This window comes from Ostrea edulis, chromosome 1 (genome assembly GCF_947568905.1).
Source record: "Ostrea edulis chromosome 1, xbOstEdul1.1, whole genome shotgun sequence".
Lineage (NCBI taxonomy): Eukaryota > Metazoa > Mollusca > Bivalvia > Ostreida > Ostreidae > Ostrea > Ostrea edulis.
The window spans coordinates 74,840,233-74,867,109 of NC_079164.1; the positions used below are offsets into that span (position 1 = coordinate 74,840,233).

Genomic DNA, 26,877 nt, shown 5'->3' on the forward strand with positions numbered 1-26,877 from the left:
TCAGAGATTTAGAGAAGAAAGCACAATGATCTTCATTGTGCTTTCTTCTCATGAACAGGTTAAAAATCGAAATGGGTAGGGTTATCAATATTCCTAGAAAGGACTGATTATGCACAAAATTTGTAAAAGAATTATGTGTTCTTGAGTATGCCTTGTCAGCTATTGTTAACTTATTAATCATTATGTATATTCTATCGTTTGGCATCTCTTCTCCTCATTGTTGTAATCATCTCATGTTTGTCTATAAAGTTTTGGACCATGAATTAGAAATAAAGTATTCTATTCACTTTTGGAATGTAATTAACAAATAAAGTCCCCATTTTAAATGTAGATTAAACAATTCCCTTATGCTGGACAGGGCCGTAAGTAGGGTTCTAAATCAGGGGAGGCAGGGGATTGGGGGCCGCCGATTGACTTTACGACTGAAAATGACACTTTTTAAATCCCAATTTATCATGTTTGGGGGATTGCGAATTAGCACAGAAAGACGGACAGCGCAGTCAACGTGACTGAATACCTCTGAACTTCGTTCGTTGGTGTATTTGATTGTTTGACTGGTTGAATGGGATTTAAGTCACTTTCAGCAGTATTTCAGCCATACCATTTAGTCGGTAGAGGAAGCCAGATTACCCGGAGGGTACCACTCCAATTTTACTTTACATGCCACCGACCTTTGGCAGGTAACTGGTCAATTTTATCAGAGCGTAGTTTAATGCATCACTATGTACTGAAAGAGTCCGATATGACGAACCCCTCGAAAATAAATTATGATTATAGTTTTGACACTTACCGTTGAATTTAGCCACGGTCTCAGGACTGTGAACTGTCACGATTTCGCGGGAAATAAATAATTCAAGAACTAATGCCGGTTTACTGACGAAAAAAATCCGACAAAAAGATCGATGTCAATATTGATGTAGACAGTGTCACATCAAGTTGAAGTAAACACCTGTCATTATAAGTTTAACTATTCCTACTCAATTTTCCCTCTTCATTTCCTCTTTTTCTCTGACTTTTATTTTCTTTTTTGCCAAAAAATCAGACGAGGCAGTTGCCTCGTCTGCCTCATCGGCAGTTACGGCCCTGCTGGAGGAAAAAATTACTTCAAAAGTATACTTCAGGTGTGTTGAGAAAATTTTTGGATCCACCTGTAATGTGAGGTATTTTTCAGTGCGGACCTACGATGTTTTATTTCCGGCAAGCTAGATAGTCTCAATTTGATAGAAATAATTACATTATATATGTAAATAAGTGAAGGCTGCCGTAAGTATCAAGATGGGGATGGCAATTATTAGAATAATGATAGTTATGAAGTAAATTCTGCTTAATGTCCCCGGTCTGTTCAGCGCATGCGCAAAAGTGGCCATATTAGAAGTAGGGAAAAAAGAAACCGAAAGAATTTTGAGGGTTGACCAAAACATTGAACTAGGAGAGCGACATTAATCCCTAAAAAGTAATTATTATTTAATAGTTCTTTAAATACAGTAACTCTGTTGTTTATTTCATGGTCTTTTTTGTATGACGTACGAATTTGAAGCTGAGTAGGAACCCCGACTCGTTTTTTGATGATGTCCACTCCTGTGTGTATTTTATGTGTTTATTTGTTTAGGCGGAGGTGTGGACGTTTTGATGGATATTGGTCATACTTATGATATAAGAAAGGACTAATAGATTAGAAAACAGGTTATTTAAAATGTTAATTGTTACTATAAATACACTCAAAACCTCTCCTGAGCCAGAGGGAAGATGGCCCCAAGGAAGTGTAACCTCTGCATGTTGTAAGTTTGGTGGAACGCGGTACTGTCAGACCTGCACTTGTCATTTTTTTCCCAAGCCATCACCAGCTTGATTTATAATGCAGGCTGGATGATAAGACCTGCTACATTCGACATTGTAGTTAAATCATATATGGTGTGACTCATGATTTGTCTAGGCCAGATCTTAGTGCATGGGTATAGTTGTTTAATGCAGTGCTGCATTCAATTCATTGAAAAATAACACATTTCTTGGATGTATAATTGTATCCAAGTTTCTGTTGATTGCACATTTTGGTGTGGTTCAAAAGGAAAAATGGTTTCAAGTTCACATTGATCTTGGCACATTGACAACGACACTGTCTGTGGAGTACAGGGGATGAAAAAATAAAATGATGCATGTCAAAAACTTTAAATAAACATAATGTAGCTGTTAACTTTCAAACTGATTTGTCAGCTTATAGTGCTGATGCAGTGTTCAGCACAATTTTTCTGCACAGGGAGTATTAGGTGAAATAATCATTGTTTTTCTTATAAATTTGTATATTGTGTTATGAACAACATATTGTGCTCTTCTGAGTCTCATGAACTTTATAAAATGTAAGAAAAGTTTTCCTGATTGAAATCTTCAAGAAGTGAATGTTGATCATATTTGAAATGTCAGTGTTTATGTTAAAGAATCCCAAGTACACTACCAAGTAGGGCTGAACGATACGATACATATTGCAATACTTATATAAATGCCACAGCATACTTTCAATACAATACAATTTACAGAAGAAACCAATAATAACATTGAAGAAAAAATTAATTATCAAGATTCAAAATCATAATTTTAAAAGCAAAACTGCCAAACGGTGAGATGCCTGTTCGTTGTAGTTTAAACTGATATAGTTTAATTATTATTATTTTCATCAACCTCAAGAAGGCAAACAATAGTTTGAACATTATTTGACGCTATTTTGTCCCTCATGTAGGTAAAAATAATATGTACTGGCTGAGACTGATGTATTTTACTGAACTCGTTTGTAATAAACGTATCAAACTGAAAATCGAGGCAATGAATTGAATATTGAATCGAGCATTGATATTGAACAGTATCGATATTTCTGTGAATCGTTTCAGCCCTACCACCAAGTACCATTAGGTATTATACTTAATACTAGTCTTTGACCCTTTGTATGTTTTGGGCATTTTTTTGTGAATGATTGTACAAATGCACATAGATCTCTCAGAAGTTTCTGAAATATGATCTTTGAAAAATGGGTATTTTATCTAAGCACAGAATTGAATTTTCTTAAGTGCAATCTTTGATTTAAAACAATTATACCAGGAATATCATGTAATCATGCCTGAATGATAAGTTGTATTGTTTCATAGGGTAATTGTACATGTACTTTTAATTTTAGTGTTAACCCTGTCGATATCATGCTGTGTCATTTCAATATGAGGAAGCTGGAAACATGTAGAAGATATGTAGATTAAACAATAGAGAATTATGCCGTCTTTACCACGCCCTGGTCAGCTCAAAGACCCAGAGGTTGCTGCATTGTTTTCTCAAGATGATCCAGAACGTATATTTTATGATTTAAGAGAAATAGGCCATGGCAGCTTTGGAGCTGTATACTATGTGAGTATGATTTTATTGACAAAGGGTATTCCAAACAAAGTTTGCGGTAGGATTTCTAATACAAACACATGCTTCAGCATGTATCAAATGCATTGAAATACATTTCAATTATCGGTGTGAAAAATAAAAAATGTGAAATTGTGTACAGTAAATGAATGTGGGAGGAGAAAATTTAAAAATGTCAAGGGAGATAAAGAGAAAGAAGGAAGGAAGAGGAAATACTGTATTCCCCTTTAAGGTTCTTGTTATTTTTGCCCAGATGCAATGAAAATAATTTAAACCCATGTTAGATTCTCCCCATACCTTAAATTCAATGCTCATGAGTATTGGATAATTCCCAGTTTCTGAATTCGTCCATTTAGATGAAGGCAAAATTAAAATTTTGGTGAAAATAACTCTAGTGACAGTAGTACCTTTTTAAACCCTTGATTTCAAGGGCCAGGGTCATTCATTTTGAGGAAAAACAGCATTATTTGGTAGAAATTTGTAAAACAATTACAATGCTTTTATAAAAAGAATTAAGAAGCAAAATAATTGATTTTATCTGCAAATTTAAGGAAAGTTTAATTTCAAGAAAATTGGAAATGTTCCAGTAAAGATATAACCCAGGCAAAGTCCGAGTGAGATTTTATCCAAGGAAATTAACAACGGTCTCCAATGTAAATCAGAACTTAAATCATCAACCGTGTGAATACTTTCATTTTGAAGGAAACTTGGAATGTGAGATTTGAAAGACAGTTTATAACATTTGTCGTAAGCTTTAGGGATTGGGATTGAAGTTTGGAAAATTGTAACTGTACTTAGGAGCTTACTAAAAGCTTCAATTAAACGCTCTTGATAGCCACCGTATTTGTGGCTTTTAAAAAAACATTTTGAGGAAAAAGTTCCAATATGACAGATGAGATATAATGACTTCATGTTTTGCATTGTGTTTTAAGTAATCCATAAACTGATTAATTTAAAGATGGCAGCTGAGTCTCCTTGTGACATGAATACTGACATAACATCGCAACAGATGAAAATAGTGATAGGAATTTATCTGATGCAATAGTAATGACTTAAAGTTCAGGATTATTATAGAGATCGTAATGAATGTTAACAGTTGATACCGACCTAAAGTTATAGGTATATAGATCATAACAATTTTAGCATTTGTTAACGCTTAGTCAGAGAATGTTAACCCAGGCTCGTGCTACACATATTGGGAAATTCGTATGTAGAATCAACTAAATTCTGCGTACCTTATCCTTTTTGGTAATTTTCAATACCTTGTATTTTTATCATGCAACCATGCAATATGAGTGTTAACTACATGTAGTATCGCCTATTTAACCACCCTTGTAAAAACTGATTTGAACACCAGCGAAGGCCATGTCTGGCTTAAAATTGTTATTTAAATCAATGAAAATTACAAGTAATACTCGTACATACAAGAACACAAATGATGTCTAAAGAAATGTTACATTACATTTGTCAGTCTATGTTTTAGTTCAATGCCTTGAAAATTATAGTTATTAATGAGAGATATACATATTCATGCAGAGGTAAATACACATTTATTACGGGTTTGGTTGGCCCCAGAAGGAAAGTATCTTTTTTTTTCATGCAAAAATACCATTTCATGCTGTAATTATTGAATGGGAATGGTATCTTTAGATTGTGTGTACATTTTAAGGTCTTAGCATCATATTTTCTCAGTTTTTTTTCCGATATAGATAATAATTATTATTTGGAAAATATAGCTAAAATTGCAATGGTCCCAGAGCATATGAATAGTAATTATGTTCTACAATATTCACGAAAATGTCATTGAGTTTGTTGAATATTTGTAATACGCTAATAACGTTTCTTATGTTATTTTATGTGTTATGGGTAATTTTCTTTAAATATGTAAAATAATGTTTTAACCAAAAAAAAAATAAAAATAAAAAAATTGCAGAATGCATTTTTTTTTATAATGGCACTTCCAGATAGCTATTCATGGTTTTGTGACTTAATTTGTTGGGGTACTATGATGTCGAAATCAAATTTTCTTTGAAATTTGCTACATCAACTTATAATGTTAATATCCTTTATTTTATACAGGATTGCACAATAGTTTTAAAAAGTAGTTTACATTGTGGTCCAGGACCTGCTGATATAGAACTGTTAATTAAAGTGTTGTAAATCATTCTTATTAGGTTTTATAAGAATGAACCTAGGTCTATGAACAGATAATATGAAGGAATAAAAGATAATCAACTGATCAGCAAGTGAAGAAGGCGATTTTACACCAAATAAACTACAAAAGCTATGACCATTCCTGTAAATAAATGATCAATAGTCTATTTATGCTTCTGCAGAGACATTAATTTATGGCTGTTGTCCATGCAAATTAATTTAATTTACAGTTGGGTAAATGTGAGCAAGAGAATTGTACACCATTTTGAATTAATGCTAACATGGGGAAAATGTTAGGAAATATTTCAAGTCTGACACCATAGATTTATTCAGTGGTTTATATTTCTTTCAAGAGATTGCATGAAGAATTCAAAACAGATTGTGTTGATTATATAATGGATATCATCGTGTTTACTGTTGGTTTTCACTGATTGATTAGAAATTTTTCGGTTCGGTTCCGGAAAGAAAACCCTGCTTTTTGTTTTTTCTGGTTTTGTTTTATTTTGTATGACGAAATAAAATAACTTAATGGACCCAAGAATAACAAAGACCCTGAAATTATTATTTTTCTGTACAAATTCAAACATAAATTTTTATTGCATTTTATTCAACAGAGTAATAAGAAATATTTATTTATAGACGACATTATGTACAAAATAACAGGCAACATTAGCTTTAGCTTTATTAATCGACTATAAGCTTTAGGTTCGGTACTGTAAATTTAGACCTATGCATGGCACCTACGGTCGTAGTAGTAAGGGTTCTTAAACATGCCAATGCTTGCCGTGACACGGGGCCTCCGTTTTCAGAATCTTATTCGAGAGACCCATTACTCATTTTTGAATGCCGATCGTTTGGCGAAGGAGCAATCACCATTTATGCTTATGTCTCAGGTTTGAGTGGGGCTCGGACGTGCAATCTTCTGAAGCGAACGCTCTACCACTGATCTACCACGATCTCATTGCATACTCAAAACCTATACTTAGATATTTTTGCAGATTGAGTGCTTTGTTAAAAACTTCTGTCTTCCCCTTTCTTAGAAAATTAAATTATTCCCACCCTTGCGATTTCTTTTCACATGTCACCATGGTTTGTTTTACCGATGTTACTTGGACTTGCATTGGTTAGAATATTATTGTTAAAAATATCGAACCAATCATAGTGCATGTATCAAACAAATGATGATATTATAAAATGTAATTAAAACTGAACCGAAATCCGAAAAATATAAACCGAACCGAATATGTTTTTATCGCAGTTAATCATGACAGCCCTCATTTGGTCAATTATTGATGCAATGGTACATAGTTAATTTCATAATGACTAACAAGATAGAGTTGACAAATTTGATTAAAACATGTACATCACACATTTTATTATTCTGCAATTTGGTGTTTGTTTCCTATAATGTCGCACAATTTAGCTATGCATTATCATTATCATGTTGAAAATATGCACATTGTGGAATTCAAATTTTTAAGTGCAGAAAGTATCGATGTCTGTCGGATTTAAATTTTGGCACATATCTTACGTAAATGTAAATTTTGTGACAGAAAACCTTCAAATGCTTTATTTTCATTTTCAGGCAAAGAATAAGATCACAAAGGAGATTGTGGCCATCAAGAAGATGTCCTATAGCGGGAAGCAAGCTGCAGAGGTGGGTCTTATAAACAAAATGCCAGAATTTATTACATCATACCCACTAGAAGTAGGTGTGCTTAGTTTTGAAAATGAGTAGGTGAATTTCTGTTTGAAAATTTTAAGGAACCAACTGAACAACTAATGGCTTTTACACATTCTAGGTATTTTTTGGACTTGTGTTATAAAAACTAATTTATTTTATTCCTTAAAGAGAGGAAAGTAAAAAAAAAAGTCCTACCATCAAGCTGCATTTTAAAAGTGGTTTCACAAGTTTAAATGAACCCCAGAGAAATTCTGAGTTTATGCTTAATCTACATGTTTATTATTGCAGTTAAAATGATGCAATTAATCTTTGATATACTTATGGTATTAAACACAATGATGACAGAATGAGTACACAATCCAGTCGGATCTATTTTTACCCACATTTACAAAATATCATAAATAGGAATTTCTGAAAGGCATTTGTGTGTACACAAACTTTTACTTCCTAGTTCCTACTTGGTTTCCTTGTTATCAATAAAGATTATTGATCTTGTTGTTTCTGAATATGATGATGTGAATGATATCATGCTGGTAGATATGCGTGGAAGAGAAAAATGCCTATTGTATGATCGAGTGTATCAGAAAAAGGTCATCTAGATGGCAAGGTAGCCAACCAACATTTAAGTTTTATCATTAGCAAATTAAAGTCAAAATCATATTGGAATGTAAAAAGGATGTTTTGTATCCAGTGTCTTTTAATCTTCATGTATACCAGGAACCTAAACTAATTACAGATAAACAGTATTTTTTTAATCATTGACAATCAACATCTTCCTAATAAAATGTGCATTTAAAAAAAACCTTTAAAAAATATACATGTACAACCCAATCTGGGTCACTCAGCTAAGCTATGTAAATGTTTCATGACAGCATGCTCTTTGGCAAAATAGATTTTATGTAATTTAACAAGGTTTATAAAAGCCATTTAAGACACCTTGCTCTATTTCAAACATTAACAAGATTTGCTTAGAAGGAATTTCATCATGAGTAGTAATTGTTTAGTATTTATGGTGGTTTATGTGTCTTTGATAAATCATAAATCTTTAAATGAATCAACTTCATTCTGAAAATGAGTAGATCTTTGTTTGGAAATTTTCAAAGGACCAATGTATTTGAGGATTAATGTTTAATTCATGAATATGCATTTACTCTTTTGTTCTTTTTTATCAATTCTAACAGAAATGGCAAGATATTATCAAGGAGGTGAAATTTCTGTGTTCAACACAGAACGATCACACGATAAGCTACAAAGGATGCTACCTACGGGAACACACAGCTTGGGTAAGGATTGATATTCATGTTTACATACAGAGTTTCTTCACTGGTTATAGTGGGGAATGATATCCATTAAGATCAGAATAAATTCATCACAACAAATATTACATGTTATGATTGGTGTGAACATCTGTGAAACTTTTAGCACCAGTGATGGAATTAGTTACTGGGTAGGAATAAAAGAATGATTCTTTACGAGCAATAAAATGAAGATTTCAAATTACTTTCCATTCTACCTGTAATGAATTCTATTTTCTGTGAAATGTTTTCCTAGAGTGGCCCGACCGCTTGTTTAACATTAACTGAGTAAATGATTTATTTCACAGCTGGTGATGGAGTACTGTTTAGGTTCTGCTTCAGATATAGTAGAAGGTATGTAATAATGCTCTTGAATGAGGCGCAGTGTACAAACTTTCCAGAAAAAAAACCATCAATGGTTTTAGCCTAAAAATTATTTCAAATTCATGAAACTTGGAAATTTGTAGCCAACTAGATGGTTTAATGTATAAGCGAATTGTGAAAAAATGTTGTGAATGTTTGTAGTCCACAAGAAACCTCTGAAGGAGTTGGAGATTTCTGCCATTTGTCACGACGCTTTACAGGGATTGTCCTATTTACACAGTCAAGGGAAAATCCACAGAGACGTCAAAGCTGGCAATATTTTACTCACCGAAAGTGGCATTGTAAAGCTAGGTAATGTTCAGTATTTTTTGTAAAGGTGTGTATAGTAATTGACCTGTAGATCCATCTATTTGCTCAACTGTCTGTCTGATGAAATGAAAGTTTTTCTAATCGTTCTAACATATTATTAGGGCTGTTCCAGAAATGATCAAATGGGGGGGGGGGGGTCGGGCGGCAAACGATATTTTTTTGTATGGGTGGTCGTATTTTTTCATATTTTAATTGGTCCGTGGTTGGACTGTTAAAAAAATATTTATTATGGGTAGTGGGTAGTTTCTATTGTTTTATTTTGTGCCATGTGGGTGTTGAGTTTTCAGAATATTTTTACTGTCGCTCTTGTCGTGTTGGTTACAAAACGTCGGAGGGAAAATTGAAAACGTGCTTTCGAAATCGGAAGTAACATAGAACTATTCGAGTTGTCGCTCTTTGCAGCGCATAACTTTCCATAACGGCACTCTTCAAATTAGAGGCGCGTTTAGTAGGGTCCCTTTGGACGTGATGGCAGCGAACTCTGTTCTGTAGATTATTACAGTGTACAGTGCATCGATTTTGGGAATATTTTGAAACCAATAGGTATTCCGTTTTCTAATAAAAATAGGCAAACCTTAGTTGATTTATACGAGGGTACCGATGCGTTATATTTATCAGTTGGTGTGATGGTGATATAGAGGCTAGAGGCCTCCGGGCGCGGGCTCCATTAGAAGACGAACGATTTGTGGAAAAACATATCCATACCCATTTCATGATAATAGCATCGTTTGGACTCCCAATCTTTCCAACATTCCCGCCATAGATGCCTTTGATTGTTGATGTGACATCGTTTCTTCAGAACTACTCTGATACAATGTCGCACAGGCATTACCGCGTCATTGACTAGAATGTTTGTCCCGAAAACCTCGCGAGATTTGTACCGTTTTCATTTTTAAAAATATTTTTGTGGTGGATCTGGTTAGTTTTTTTTTTTTATTAGATGGGTCATTGTAAAATGAGTTTATTAATTTGATGGGTCATGGGGTAATTTTTTATTTTTTTTTATGGGTGCTTGGTATATACAAAAGGTGCCTCCCGACCCCCCCATGTATTTATTTCTGGAATAGCCCTTAGCTCACCTGAGCCAAAGGTTCAAGTGAGCTCTTGTAATCAAAAGTTGTCCTTGTCTGTCATCGTCAACTTTCACAATTTCATCTTCTCTTGAACCACTTTGCCAATTTCAACCAAACTTGGCACAGAGTATCATTGGGTGAAGGGGCTTCAAGTTTGTTCAAATGAAGGGTCATCCCATCTTTCCCAGGAGAGATAATCAAGAAAAGATGATAAATTGGGTGGGGTCATTTTAAAAAATCCTTTCAAGAACCATAATGCCAGAAAAGGTGAAACTTATCGAAAATCTTCCTGACACAGTGAAGATTCAAGTTTGTCCATAGCTATATATACCGTGTATACTCACCTATAAGTCGGATTTTTGGGAGTAAATTTTTGGTCCAAAACTCTATGTCCGACTTATAGGCGCGTCCTAAGAAGATTGGTATTTTTCTGGGCGGTGTAATGTAGTGTTTTTATACAACTTCGATGATTATCATGGATTACCACACAAATGATTATTGTTCACAAATATCTAGACACATCATATTGTTTATGTATTTTAAAATTATGTATAAAGTACAAGTATTTACATATTTTCATAATTTTATCTAATTAAGTGTATATTATTTATTTTAAAAATTATTTACATACCGGTAACTAATTCTTTCATTCAATTTTACTAATCTATCGTTTATCAGTTAAATTGAATCGCGAACCCGATTTAATATTGAAATATTCATAAGTATACCGGCTGAAATATATTTCATAAAAGATTGAATATTGTTAACAGATAAGTTAGATCATCATTTTTGACTCTTAAAAACTCTATTGTTGATACAAGGAATTATACCAGGATCACACAATAACAGTTTTAGAGAGGCACATGCATACTGGTAATTAGGAGACCATAATTGCTTAGGTAAACAACTGATAATTGCCAATGATCAATCAAGGGTTGTGTTTAAACTCCAAACAGATATGGCTTGGATATTGAGCACCTCATAATTATTAATTTCTCAAAATATTTTTTGAAACATAGATAAAAACACTAGAGCATTGACTTGAAATTATCAACCAATTCTGACAAAAAATTGTACCAACTTACAAGCGGGTCAATGGCAAATTCCTACAAAATAACCTTAAAAAATACAACCGACTTATAGGTCGACCGACTTATAGGCGAGTATATACGGTACTGTATTCTTAAAATTATTATATTATTAGATGGTCCCCAGGGATAGGATTTGGCCACATGAAGGGATCAAAGTTATAAGAATACAGTAAAACATGCCTATAATGAATATGCTTATAATGAATTTTTGCTTGTTGCAAAGTGAAATTTATTCCTTAAAGAGAGGAAAGTAAAGAAAATTTTATTGGATATAACAAAGTTTGGTTATATCAAACTGTTTTTTGGTGGCTTTGGAGGTTTGCTATAACTGGTTTTAGGTATATAGGAGATTACTCTCAAGAGCAGCAGGGGCATGAATAGTCATATCAATATGCAATCTTCACGTAGTGGCGCAGATTCAAGTTTGTTCAAGTCATAGGTAAATATATTGCCTGGGTTTGAATTTACTATTAAAGAGTAAATGTATCAAACTCTAAATATAGGGTACCCAAGTTTGCCGATGTAAAAACAACAAACCAAATGGTATAAAATTCTACTCTGTATTCTAATATATCCATACATATCAATCTACATTACTTCCGAAATTCTGTATACCTCCCAAAATGTGCATAAATGAATTTGGAAAAATGCCTTTTATTTTTTGGTCGAATTTTAGTTGATCCTGATGCTATACCACTAAACAGAATGTTTGAGCATTGCAATAAACTATCACATAGAATGTACAGCATTAGATATAATTTCTAACTTGAATTTCTTGCCCCAATTCATAAACTGAAGTGCGTAATACATGTAGCTCCAAGTAACTGAAAATTGTAAAACTGTCTGCACTTTCACTTATCGCAGCCATTTTGAACGTGCCACTAACTACCCAAATTAACATCATTATTATAAGTTGTCAAACACCTGTGTTAATGTGGTTTGGACAAAAATAAAAATAATAAGACATTTGTATCTTTATAAAGACATGTTACTAACATAATTTATGTATTTTTAATGAATTGATATTGATAAAAATTAGTATTTGAGTCTCTAAATCGTAATGGGTTCTTTCATCCTTTTTGGGTAATTAGTTGCATCGGTGATTCAACACTATATTAATGTTAAAATTACATGTGTATTTACAGCTGATTTTGGTTCTGCCTCCATGGCATGTCCAGCTAACTCATTTGTCGGGACACCGTATTGGATGGCCCCTGAGGTCATATTGGCCATGGACGAGGGTCAGTATGATGGGAAAGCAGACATCTGGTCACTAGGCATCACATGTATAGAACTGGGTAAGTACTTCACCTTCAGCATGCTCTCTATACAAAGATGCAATGTGTCTGTCTACTTGCCTAAGCCATAGGCTCTAGTGAGCTTAACAATTTCTGAAAGGGGCATGAACACGATTTGAACTGAAAATTTTCAAGTTTTAGTTTCCCATTTTTATGTTTACATTAGAAATGGAAAAATAAAATATAAAAATTTTCAGCTCAAATCAAGTCCATGTGATCTTGGTTAAAAACTTGCACATTTTCAGCTGCTTTATAACAACAAATTTGGTTCCCCTGCTCCTATGCTGATTGTAATGTTATTTGTAGAGGAAATCTATAAATGTTTTTGGTTTTGATTGGCTAAGATTCTTAGTCTACAAAATGCTGGGATAAAATAAGATACAAAAGTCTTAGAAGGACTTTTTAATGAAATATGATTGGATAATATCATTTGAAATTGTGCAGACATGACATGTTGATTTAAAGGATTATGAACACAATTTTACTTAAAAAGAAATTACTTGGATATATAATTGATATTATGAAAGCACTTGATACATGTAAAACTTAATAACAAACCCAAATTTTAAAAACCGATTCATAGATGTATTTAAGACATGTAAACTTTTCATTTTCAAAACAAGACATGAGCCTTGTCTATGTGTATGTGTTACATGACTATACTATCAACATGGTGCCAAAGTTGATGACTTCGGTGAATCTTTGACAGTAAAAATTTTCAGTTTGTTTTTCTTTGTAAATTCATTTATCAATATTCACATTTCCAATGTTTTTGGCTTTGATATCTCTACAAATTGTAAGAAAGTCATTTCGTTATGAATGTGATGCATTAGTTAACAATGTGAGTAAGAATTCAGGTAAATATAGTACGTCTGTTTTAACAAATGGGAATTCCAACAGAAATGAAAGTACAATGTAAATATAAGAAATGAACTTTATTTTTGAAAATATGTGAGGATATGAACTGCAACGGCTCCTGCCAGTTTTCTTTCTTTTCCTGTGTAGATATATTTTTAATCCACTTTATGTATGAATTCCAACCCATCAAAAATCATGTCCATGCCCCTTAACATAAACTGGTGCTGTCAAATTTCTGTGGTTTGCTACTTATGTTGTGTATTCAAAGATATAGACTCTTCATGTTTGGATTTCAGCTGAGCGTAAGCCACCGTTGTTCAACATGAATGCTATGAGTGCTCTGTACCACATAGCACAGAATGACCCCCCGACCTTAGCAGGGGGAGAGTGGTCCGATGACTTCCGTAGCTTTGTCGATTCCTGCCTTGCCAAATCTTCCTGTGATAGACCTTCTGCAGATATACAATTACAAGTATGTTCTACTGGAAGGTTTCAGCTTGACTTTTGTCAAGTAGCATTTACTTGTTTTTGTACAAAAAAAGAACAAGGAGATAAACTGATAAAGTCTGGCTTAAACTACATTATGTTGTAATACCCTCACACCAATATGTGATCCTTATTTGAAAGTTTAAGGGAATTACAACAGATAATGTATAACAACGACTTGAATTACAATGTAAATGACCATTGTGTTGTGTTTCCAGCATATATTTATTACAAGGCCCCGGCCTGGTAATGTCATACTGGACTTGATCCAAAGAACTAAGGACGCTGTGAGGAAACTGGATCACCTTCAGTACCGGCGGATGATGAAAATATTAATGTTTGGGGAAAAAGATGGAGATGTGGACAGCAATGGTCCTGATGACAACATCTCCACAGATGAAAACTCACAGGTGAACATTTTAACAATATTGGTCAATGAGAAAAACTAGGGGCTACTTGCCCTTTTAATACTCGCGTCACAGTGATCAGATGAGGCTTCTTGTAGGGACATGTTAACTTCCTCAGCATGGATAGAATAGTAAAGGGCTTGACTAATCCTTAAGTGACCTCCCTCCCTCTCTCTCTCTCAATTTTTGGCTATTTAGGAGTGTTATTGTCATTTCTTTAAGGATGAGGAGAACATTGACAGCAGTAAATCTAGCAGTATTGCCAGTCATCAGAGCGGTGTGAGTACCAGCAGTAAGTCTAGTTCTCAGAACAGCCTACAGACAGTGCCCAATGAAGAGGAGGCAGGCTTCAGTAACTTCAGACATTCATCAGTATGTACTCTACAGCTCACAAGATCTCGCAGAGAGAAAATTCTGTCGTTCAAAAGAAATGAAACGTTGATTTGAAATTGCATGTTTGAAGTCTGTATATTGTAGGTAAAGTGATTTTGTTTTGTAAGAGTTTCTTTTGTAAATATGATCTGTAGAATGTTTGTTATCTTGAATTTTTTGGAAAGTACCAGACCTGCTTACTCTCACAATTTGCTTGTATATTTTATGAATGTGCGATCTCAGGTTTGTAAGTGAATAATCCAATTATTTTTGTAATTTTCTTAAAAAATTCCAAAGATGAGTAAAACATATAAAGTACATGCAATAGTGATGTACAGTATTACTGTAGGAAAATATGCATAATGTCAATGTCTACAGATAATGGATCATAGATCATTAGTGACTAATTTAGGTAGACACTTACCATCACTACCACCCCCTTGTCCTGTATATTCACATGAATGTTCATTTGCAGATTTCCCAGGCAAGCAGTGGTCGAAGTGAGCCTGACACCAATAACTTTGCCACGATACGTCCTACGTCTATAGTTACTAAACAGTTCAAAGAGCATGAACATACAAACGAACTCAAGGAACAGTTCACTGGGTACAAGAGAATGAGAAAACAGCACCAAAAGCAGCTACGTCAGGTCAGTGTTTCTGTTCAGTCAGTATTGATTACTGACATAGACATGGATGTAATCAGTATGCTACACTGTGCATGCAGCATTTATTAATAAAGATTAAATTATTTCTATCAGGAGAGTGGGTTCTCATTTTATTGATAACGTTGATAGATTTTATAAACTGAAAAATTATCCCCGAAGTTGTGGATTTTGTTGTCTTTGTTGTTCTGATAATGATAAGAAGTATTGTACAAATTCATGTAAATGGCTGAAACGAACATTGAAATATATGTACATGTATATATCATGATGTTTGATTTCTTGTAGATGGAGGCTAAATTTGCAGCAGAGATGGAGGAGCACAAAGTGAGATTAGACAAGGAGTATGATGCAGTAAAACAGAACTTTGTGGCAGAAATGGACAAATTACGCAAGAGGCAGGTCGCTGAAATTGATAAGAAGGTGATTTGTTGTGCCATTTTTCTTTCTTTTTTTTACTTTTTAGTATTATTATGTTCCTATTCACATAAAATGCTTCTGAGGTCTTGTTTCTGAAACATGTTGTTGGTTAATCACTGAATGTACATGTATTAAGACATTGAATCATCCAATGACATTACAAGATATGTATAAACATCTATTGTTTGAAATTTCAGAATAAGACACATCAAGCCATGGAAGCCAAACTGGCCAAACAAATACGCCAGCAACAAGAAACGGAGAAAAAGAGTTTCACTAACTTTCAAAAGCGAGAATATAAACTCAATAAAGAACAGATGAAAAAGGTAAGTACACATCTGTACTTAAGCACCTAAATGTATGTTATTTTCTGGATGAAGTGAGAGACAAGGTGTCTCCATACAGAATTTGTATGTCCCTATGGTGAAGATTAGGGGGGGGGGGGGGATGTTCTGCCCATTTGTTACTTGTATCTTTGATTTTGGTCATAACCTTTTGAACTACATGATACTAGATGGAAACTTCACAATTAGTTAATTGAAGGGTCAAGGTCTAAACTGTGTGACTGATGAAGGTGGGGCCAAAATAATTATAGTTATTGTTGTCTTTTGTCATTTGAAAGAGTTGTCTTTGTCATTTGAAAGACTTGTTTTTGATGGTCAAGCATGCACAAGTGATTTTGTAGGTATGAAACATGATAGAAACGATACTAATAAGTTTAGGATAGCCAGACTAGATACACAAAGACAGGTTGTATTATGGTATGGTGCAGTCTCTCTCTCTCTCTGTTTATGTAGGAAGGATAAAAAGAGAATTAATAAGGTTAGGATTTTAAAACCTGGTATACATGTTCCTATGGCATGTTATCTTTCAAGGTCATATTTTTGTGAGCAATCATGAAAGAAACTCGGTACTGTTAAGGCTAGGGTCATCTGACTTTGTGTACAGGTTCCCCTTGGTGTTGATGCCATATTTTACAAGAGTGAAATCCATCTTCAGTTTGATAATCAACAATCATTTCAGAACAAACATTTTATTAAATACTCTCCAATATTATGAGAAAGTATCAATAGATCCTTTGTTTGCTGGTGTATTTGGATGTTAATCCTTTCTTTGATTACCACTGCATTCTACTGAATACATTGGACAGGTGTATTTTGCTCTTTTTTGTGAAATTGTAATATCTTGTAGTTTGACAAAAATTCTATATTTTGCTGAAGTCATTTAATGGGTTGACCCTTGTTGATTCAATGAGGTTATTTAAAGGGTTGACCTTTGTTGATTTGCTGAGGTCATTTAATGGGTTGACCCTTGTTGTTTCTCTGAGGTCATTTAATGGGTTGACCCTTGTTGTTTCTCTGAGGTCATTTAATGTGTTGACCCTTGTTGATTTGTTGAGGTCATTTAATGGGTTGACCCTTGTTGTTTCTCTGAGGTCATTTAATGGGTTGACCCTTATTGATTTGCTGAGGTTATTTAATGGGTTGACCCTTGTTGATTTGCTGAGGTTATTTAATGGGTTGACCCTTGTTGATTTGCTGAGGTTATTTAATGGGTTGACCCTTGTTGATTTGCTGAGGTTATTTAATGGGTTGACCCTTGTTATTTTAGGTCCTTCATTTTTAAAAGCCAAGTCAATCACAGTATGTGTACACTTGTTTGATTTTATGTAAATTGGATGTAACATTTCAGTTTACTTTTGAAATTCTGGTTGTAGGAAATAGATAATAACACACCTAAGAAGGAGCGGGACGACACGCTAAAGGCGCATAAAGACCGACTTCAGCAGCGCCAGAAGGAGGCAGAGGACAGGCAAACCAAGATGCATAGGGATGCAATGGAGTTCGAACTCCGCAAGTTCAAGAGGCGGAAACTTATGTCAATGCATAAACTCATGCAGGATCAACTCAGGGATGTAAGGAACTAGGTTTAATTGGAATATTTTGTATGTGAATTACAGATTAAAGAGAGGATAATTTTTGCTCTCCCACTACACAAATACAAGTTTTTCCAGTTATTTGGTAATGCTTCATGTTTTTTTCTTTCTTTCAGGAATTAAATAAACAACAGACTCAGTTAGAATTTGAACATAATATGTTAATAACACATCATGAATCAACTCAGGATTTAGAATATAAACAAATAACTGCTATTCAAAAAATGAAGGACGATCATTTAAAAAAGCAACATCAAACTGAAAAAGAGAATCAGAAAGAATACAATGCAAAAGAGGAGCAACAGTTACGAAAGAAACATGCTTTAGAACATAAACAACAACCCAGGAGTCTAAAGGTGGGTGTTTGTGGATTCTAGTACATGTACAAGTGTTTTAATTTAAGGTGGCTCACTACACCTTAAAAGAGTTTTTCAAATCAGCACGAAATGATCGAATTATGAATGATTTAATATGTAATGTAGTAAGTACATATATTAAATAGACAGGAAGTATAAACATGATTTTCAAAAATATGTTTCAACTAGAGCAAACCTCGTTGCAAAGCAACGAGAGGTCTTCCGTCGGAGCTGTGTGACATAAAAACCTTGAACTTGACCATATGTCCTTGGGTCAGGTCCTAATACAGCCTCAGTTAACATGAAAATCTGTTATAAGTATGAAATCTAAATGTTTCTTCATTACTTGATATGGCCAGGACAGGGTTTGTATTTTCTAAAAAGTGAACTTGACAATGTGACCATGGGTCAATGCCAGGACATATTCTTTGATCATATGGCGCGTGTATGTGAGATTAAATTCTTTCAGCATTTAACTTTTCAGTCCCAATAATGAAGAAAAAATTACTATTTAAATTTATGAAATTTATGGCTCAGGACATACAGTAAAGGTTTATAGCTGTTACCAATATTTTATCATACAACAAAATTATGATAGCATAATATTCAGACTGAAGAGAATAATTCATCGAGTTTGAATTATTTATACATACAAATCAAATAAATTGCTCTCAAATCTTGAATATTTTATTAAACTTTAATATCTATCTGCGTAAATACATGTAGGTATATTATGTACACAGTGCGCACAGAAGTCGCGTATGAATTTCACGCCAGCGGCACGTGCCGAAGCTACATAATTTGGACCAAGAGTTCTGAATCAATGTTTAATCAAAGTCATTGTTTTTAAACAATAAAACAACAAATCATTTGAAATGAGACTGGTCGGCCATGGGTTTCTGAATATTCTATACGCATGTTTAGATTTGGTTTAATCATGATTATAAACTATTGATTTCAAAACATGTTCAGAAATAATTCGTTATGTTTGTAAAATGTATCCATTTTCTTTTTCACAACGAAGAATTTGAGTAAAGCTTGTGTGTTCAGTTAAAGTAGTGTGAAATCACAGATCGCTAGTCCAGCAGCGATGAATCTCCGATATTAAACACACATTCAATTAGACATTATTGAGAAACGAACTGTATGTTAAATTGCAGATTTTAAGATTGATGCCTGACTCAATGCTCTAGAGTTTTGAATTTAAAACAAATCAAACGTAAGACCAGGGACGTATAAACAAGTATATACATCCCCGGAAAGACTGAATTATTCGAAAAATCCAATATGATCAAAAACATAACATTCTGTGTTATATTTAGGACGACAATGTTTACTTTGTGTACATGCCCTGGTTCACACGCGATGGTTCCTCGAGGCGGTTATGTAATTGTAAACAAAAACAAACCCGGCGGTGTATGTAAGAATCGTGTAGTTAATGACTGAGTTATTCTATGCTTGAAGGTTTGTTTCTTCAATGAAATATATCGTTGTTTTAATAACAATCGAAAAAGAGATAACCTTTTCCTCTTTTTTTCTTTGGAACGATTGTTTATATTAAAGCTACTAAGTAATAAAAAAAAAAAAAGTTGTCGATAGATGATTTTTAAAGGAACCATAGATCACGTTAAAACCTTATTTTAAAAGAATATTAGCATTTCATGAAGTCAGATTTATCAATTAAAGCAAGTTTATTTAAGTTATACGCATATTTTCCCCCCTTCACCTACCAAATGATACGGTTACCTGTTTGCGGGTCAAGCTTTTTACTCATATATAACACAATACTCGAGCAAAATATTATGTTTATTAGATCAATAAGATGTTAAAGAACAACTTTTTCAGCGAAAGCCATATCGAAAAATTTACCGTTTTTGAGTTATAAAGCGAAAACTTTGAAGATCCCCAGATCCCTAATTTAAGGGGCCAGCCCCTTTATAGGGATATCAAAAGAAAGCTCTTAACATTTTGCACAACTTTTGTTCTACACGTCTTAAAATATTTTTAGTTTAAAAGATACAAAGGAAAATATGTGTAATTTTTTGCTCCTTTAGGCGTCCTAATTTTTTAACCCTGTCAACCACCATTTCGAACGCTGTAATCAAAAAACGATGTGCACAACTACAATGCTCCTACTTTTCATTTTCAATGCATTTTCTGCTCAAGCTTATACAGTCTCAGAGCCTTTGTCTGGAAACCAAAGCCCCTAAAATTTCATTCAAAGGGGAATAACTCGTGAACAAAAGGGAATTTCTTAAATGTAGTATATGATTTTAAAATTGTTCTGTAAAGTTTATAAACCCTGAAAATTTGAGCAAAATCCATGCAGAAATGAACGAGATATGAAGCTTGAAAGTTAGCGTCTAGGAAAAAGAAAAAAAAAAAAGAATAATAAGAATAATCTTAACCAGCACAATCAGTAGAAGGTCTTCCATTGTTACGGAAGACCTTAATAAGTATGAACCAAAGACTTTGGTGGATTTGATCTCTGGATCTGCAGGTCAAACCAACACTATCCGCTAATGATTGCACAAAACAATCAATTGCCATCTTGTAACATAGTGTTATACTCAGTATAAACCTTGGTGTAATGAGCTACCTTTAAGGTTCCAACGTTAAAAGTTTCCCTAGATTGTAAATTTGCTGATGATCAGACAATTGTATTTGTTTAATGATAATGATAACTTGTTCATAGAGATGTGTTGTGTTCCTTGTGTGTTGTTGTCTAATTGTTTTTCTATAAATGAAGAGAATAAATGAATGTATATTCTGATTCATCAGAGACTTTCAGAAAAGCAACTTTGATATTTTGGGGGGATGTAAAATCCAACTGGATCTGAAGGTCTTTAGGAAGGAAAATTGCAAAATCTTTTTACACATGTTGAATTAAACTTCCGTCAGAGTTTGTTTGCTCACAAACCGAACTCTTCCAGTTAGGGATTATGGGATAGCGATTACTTAGGCTGCGTATATTGTGTGACGTCATTGTAGAATGATGAAAAAACATAACGTCAAACGTAAACAGTTCAAAACAAGAACGTAAACATCAAGTTCATTACTTTACACTATAATTTGTCTCCCTACATTTTAATGATCTTTTGATCATTTTATGTTTAAAATAAAATCCATTCTTTTATATCAATGCTCTTAATGTCAATATTTTCAAGCTTTAACTACGAACTACTTCTTTTTTGTTATTTGCCCGCATTATAATCACAGACTCACAATATACAAAATTGTATATTGTACTGCGTCATGTGGAAGAGGTCTATACATAGATGACGTAATGAGGCCTCGACGGGGAGTTTGCATGTTGAATAAGTTAAAATTTTCATTTTAACCTATTATTGTATAGCAGGTATTTTCAACGGGATGATAAATTTGGTTTATTTTAGCAGTTAGATAGTTTTCTGCGAAAATTTCAGTTGCCAAATATGCACCCAATTGTGACTTCAGTATTTGCAAGAGTTATAACTCTTGCCTGTCCACCAAAATTCATTCCACTAAAATTATTAGCATACTTTTGAGCCGGCAAATTGCCAAATTTTAGACCTGCAGAAAAAAAAACCCAGCAGGGAAAAATGAGAGTAATTCATTTTTAGTAATTAGATTTGAATGAATTTAATTTTCTTTTTCAATTTAAATAATATTGATGTGGCCTTTTTTTTTTTAACATAATGACAAACATATACCAAGACTTGTATACATGAAATAATCTATTGCTCATTTTATAGCAGCTTTATTGGTAGCTACATTATGCTTTCTTTTGTTGGGGCTGCTGGTGCTTTACAGGGTATTAAATAAGTTTTCGTCAGAAACACAAGAAACAGATTTGTGGAAAACGTCCAAAACTTAAATATTGCGCTTCATTGCTAGACTTGCAAGTCAGATTTTTCCACGAAAAATCTTATCCATTAAAGACAATATCCTTGGCCCTCCATTGATGTCATTTGGGTCAAGTCCACAATAGTATTGACAGAGGTTCAACAGATGCGCTTTATTATTACTAAGTATGATTTTGATATGCTACACACATCCTAAAGCCTGACGATAATCAACAGAAAAACAGTTATAGAATGAGCCCATGGACATATTTGAACAGACACTAGAGAAACGTTTGCTGCCATCTTGACAACATGTAACTTAGATCTACATACCACAAATATTTATCATTCTTTCATTTTAAACGTTTCTGAGACTATGTATTTGAAATTCTAAAATTAGAATCCAAAATTAAATTTTTCTGGAATAACACAACACTGCATTGGGAATTTCTTTTTGAAAACGGCAATAGAATTTGCCATGTGGCACCATTTCATTAGCCACAGGAGGGCCTGAGAACCAGATAATTAATTTTATATGGCCTTGCATATTTCCTATTTTTTTGCAGCAAAAAGAACTTCAAATAAGGAAACAGTTTCATGAAGCTGTAGAAACGCAAAGAAAGCAATATAAAGCTCTGAAGGATCATGTGTTGGCAAATACACCCAAAAATGAGCAGAAAACAGTGGCCAAAAAACTCAAAGAAGAGCAAGTGTGGAAACTGAATCTGCTGGGTGAACAGTATGAGGCCAGCATTGCAGAGATGCTGCAACAGCAAAATGTAGGTGCTTGCTAGTTTATACTCTTCCACTCAGTATGGTGTGTGGAAATTTGTAATTACTGAGTGTTTTATTTTACTAAACAACCTCTTGTATATATACTGTACAAACAGTTTGAGAGATAACATGTATGTACTTATTTCAGTGTATTTAGAATGTGGCACATGATTTGAGCTGATGTATTGGCGTTAGAGCTGTTTCAATGTATGGTAATGGATACGTGGAGATTTTCATGTTTTAGTGAAATCATAAACTAGTGCTTTTGCTTCATCGCCAAAAATGTTGAAAGGTGAATCCTGCTAGGCGTACAAACAGTATATTATCTATGTAGTTTGTTCATTGGAATAGGTTTGTTAAGGTACAGTATACAAATAGGTGATTAAAGGCATTCCTTTCCTTTTCTATGGTTTTCTTTTATCCTTACAGATGAGATTGGATGACTCGCAGATTAAGGAGGAGCACGAACTGAAACAACGACTTCAACAGGAACTGGAGTTATTAATGGCATATCAGAGTAAAATCAAAATGCAGATGGAAGCCCAACACCAAAGAGATCGCAAGGAATTAGAGGAGAGGGTGTCCCTACGAAGGGCTCTCTTAGAGCAAAAGGTCGGGAAAATAACAGGGTTATTCATATGGTATAAGGACAGCTTGCCCCCAATACAACTTGCCCCCTTTTTGGGACAACTTGCCCCTCTCTTGAGACAACTTGCCTCTCTCTTGAGACAACTTGCCTATTCATATCATAGATATTTACAAATATTATTTTTGGTCTATATTCATCTCTAAATCCATCTAATCAATGATAATATTGTGATATCTATATAACTTTTATAAACATTTTTCACAGCTATTATATATGTTTCATTTTATGTAGGTATTGCATTTTTCTAATTAATCAGATTAGTCTGAGAGTCTTTTGATAAAAATCACACAGTAAATTAAATTATTTTTAAAAAATGTTCATTTTTATTGTACAATTAACGAACCTTGGGTGCAAGTTGACAGGAAAGACAACATAACACTTCCTGGCACCGGCGAATTGGAAGATTGTAAATGCAACGCAATTCAACCATCATTAAACTGATGCAGAATTCCGTACTTAGTGTCTTTTTATGCAAAGCAAAAGATTTCATTTTCACAAGCCATGAAAGTCCAGTGCTGGGATTCAGTAAATTCATTATCACTTTGATGTAAATATATAATTATAGCAGAAACAAGCTAGGTTTTGGTAGGGAGAATAGTAGCTTGGCCTTATCAATAATCTGCTTTAAATCTTAATGTATGATTTCCCCATAGCTGTTATATTGACTTCAATCATTAAGGTAGTTTAGGTAATCCTTATCATTAGTGTACTTTTCACTTTAAAACTGCTGCCTAAACATAATCAGTAAAACAAAGCCGTTATAAAATTTCTTGAGTAGGAATTTTATGATTTTACAACAAGAATTAGTTGAGAAATATTACATGTGAACATTCATGCATCACATTTACACTTATGTAGCATACATACTGTATTGATAAACACCCCCCACCCACCTCCTAAAAAAACCCAAATTTTATTGGAGACATTTATTTCTTTTATTCCGTTATGTTAAGATCAGTAAATATAATTCCTTGTAAATTGAATTATGAAAATTATACTATTTTTATGCCCCCGAGATCGAAGATCGGGTGGCATATTGTTTTTGTCCTGTCTGTCATTTTGTAATTCTGTCATTCTGTCTGAAACTTTAACCTTGCTAATAACTTTTGAAAAGTAAGTGATAGAGCTTTGATATTTCACATGAGTATTCCTTGTGACAAGACCTTTCTGTGGGTACCAACATTTTTGACCCCTTGATCTTGGAGTTTGACCTACTTTTTGAAAACTTTAACCTTGCTAATAACTTTTGAACAGTAAGTGATAGAGCTTTGATATTTCACATGAGTATTCCTTGTGACAAGACCTTTTCGTGGGTACCAACATTTTTGACCACGTGACCTTGACGTTTGACCTACTTTTTGAAAACTTTAACCTTGCAAATACCTTTTGAACAGTAAGTGATAGAGCTTTGATATTTCACATGAATATTCCTTGTGACAAGCCCTTTCCGTGGGTACCAAAATTTTTTACCCTTGACCTTGGAATTTGACCTACTTTTTGAAAACTTTAACCTTGCTAATAACTTTTGAACAGTAAGAGATAGAGCTTTGATATTTCACATGAGTATTCCTTGTTACAAGATCTTTCCATTGGTATTGAACCTTTTGATCTTGACATTTGAACCACTTTAATTTTTTTTTTACATTGGTCCATAACTTCTAAATGGTAAGTATTAGAGCTTTCATATTGTACATGAGCATCTTTCTACTGGTACCAAGATATTTGCCCTTGTGACCTTGGCCATCTTCGAAATTGGCCATTATCGGGGGCATTTGTGTTTCACAAACACATCTTGTTCTTAAATGCACTAATTTGTGTATAATTCTATTAGAATTTCACCGTTCGTGTTTAAGTATGAATTAACAAGGCATACTGTATCTTTATACTCTTAAAAGGGTAAAAAAAAAATTGCACAAATTAAAAACAAGAAAACAAAGACTGGACGAAAGTGTGATAATATATTCATTTATAATTTTGGAGGCGAGTTTTCTCAAGAGAGTTGCCATGAGATAGGGCGAGTTGTCCTGGGGGGGGGGGGGGGGGGGGGAGGGGGGGGGGGAGTTGTCCAGCATTCATTGACATACATAAAAAGGTCAGGAAAATAGCGTGGTTATTCCTAGACAATGTATATATTTTTTCCTTTCTTGATTTTCCATGGTTTTGATTTGAAACTCATTAGAAGTTTCCATGAGATGTATTTAAAAAAAACACACTCAAAAATTATATTAAAAAAGATATAAAAAGAGCTTTCAATGCAATATACAATTGTGATATAATATGGTGCAACTATCAGATAAGGATGGTACATTTAATAGTAATAATACCAATGAAATTTATTTTCAGATGGAGGATGAAAGAAACAAATTTAGTGCTGAAAGAACGAAACAGATTCATGCTTTACAGGAGAGACAGGAAAGGGAAATAGAAACATTTGATGAAGTTACAGAACAAATGGGAATGAACTCGGCCAAGGTGGCGGAGGCGTCATGTGATGGCAGTTTTGATGACGATGTCAGTTTGCGAGGCAGTATGATCAGTTTGACCCCCAGCAGTAGTAGCAGTTCCTTCTCATCGCAGGCATATAATACGTAATAAACATATACCGTCTGTGTAACGGACACTGTAACTTAACTCTCTACCAATACCAATGTTTCATCACCGAGGCAATCAAAGCATCATAGTTTTTCGAATTTTTATCTCAGCAAAGAAAAGATGAGATTTTATCGTAGGAGGAAAGTCACTTTTTTTCACACTTCCATAACCGTATACAATGAAAATGTATGTGATTCCCATATCATGTGATTTAACTGAGATTTTAAGGAGGAAAATACCGGCCAAGACGTGGAGAAGATAAAGTTTCGTGTACTACAAGTGAAACGTTTGTCAATGGAGGAGCTGTGAAATTCTTTAACATCATTTTTTAAAAATCGAAAAGTTGGTGCATAGCACACTTTGGTCGTACAGTGCAGGACCAGTGTGCACAGACCGGTGATAGTTGATCAGTGCTAAGGCAGGTTGTTTACCCAGAATCCTGGGTAGAGATTTCAAGAAAATAGAAGAGTACTCGGCTTACAGCAAGAAAGTTTAGCATGCAACAAGCTGACCGACTATTAAATAAAGGCAATATTGTTGTTTGTTTCAGATTATCACAAGATGTTATTATGATAACAATAATTACATGTGAAACTACTAAACTACAAAATTATTATGATAATAAATATATAGTATTAATTCTGTGTCCTGTATTTATACTCCAGTCATAGATGGGTTTTCTTATAGTACAGCACACTGAGCACAGTGTGTCTGTCTGTGTGTCTGTCAGCACCTTGTGGGCCAGATAAACACAGTACTACTAAGGCATGGGTCACCAAAAGATTCACATGTTCCCAATGATTAGAGGAAGAAACCTATTGTTTTTCAAGGTCAAAGTAAAGCTTGCATGTTTATATAAAT

At 33.9% G+C, this 26,877-nt stretch overlaps 1 protein-coding gene across 2 annotated transcripts; it reads left to right on the forward strand.

The window, feature by feature from the left end:
• The first annotated feature begins 1,185 nt into the window (after positions 1-1,185).
• Positions 1,186-26,655, forward strand: LOC125681399 (serine/threonine-protein kinase TAO1-like). 2 transcript variants are annotated; one of them, XM_048921472.2, is made up of 18 exons: positions 1,186-1,453; positions 3,164-3,384; positions 7,130-7,201; positions 8,410-8,511; positions 8,832-8,877; positions 9,049-9,198; positions 12,526-12,678; positions 13,833-14,008; positions 14,241-14,432; positions 14,652-14,801; positions 15,277-15,450; positions 15,754-15,888; positions 16,083-16,211; positions 17,603-17,800; positions 17,938-18,177; positions 22,568-22,780; positions 23,205-23,387; positions 25,768-26,655. In XM_048921472.2, exons 2-18 carry the CDS (start codon positions 3,253-3,255, stop codon positions 26,014-26,016), a joined length of 2,694 nt encoding a protein of 897 aa, XP_048777429.1. In that variant the 5' UTR covers positions 1,186-1,453; positions 3,164-3,252; the 3' UTR covers positions 26,017-26,655. The 2 variants fall into 2 exon arrangements, with proteins under 2 accessions (XP_048777429.1, XP_048777434.1); XM_048921477.2 differs by lacking the exon at positions 1,186-1,453 and adding an exon at positions 1,539-1,778.
• Positions 26,656-26,877: the final 222 nt, after the last annotated feature.

Bases quoted from the DNA above. Each gene is read 5' to 3' on its own strand.
- LOC125681399 (XM_048921472.2), top strand. From the start codon at position 3,253: ATGCCGTCTTTACCACGCCCTGGTCAGCTCAAAGACCCAGAGGTTGCT. The intron at 9,199-12,525 runs GTAATGTTCAGT...GTGTATTTACAG, and splicing joins AAGTGGCATTGTAAAGCTAG to CTGATTTTGGTTCTGCCTCC. The intron at 17,801-17,937 runs GTAAGGAACTAG...TCTTTCTTTCAG, and splicing joins TGCAGGATCAACTCAGGGAT to GAATTAAATAAACAACAGAC.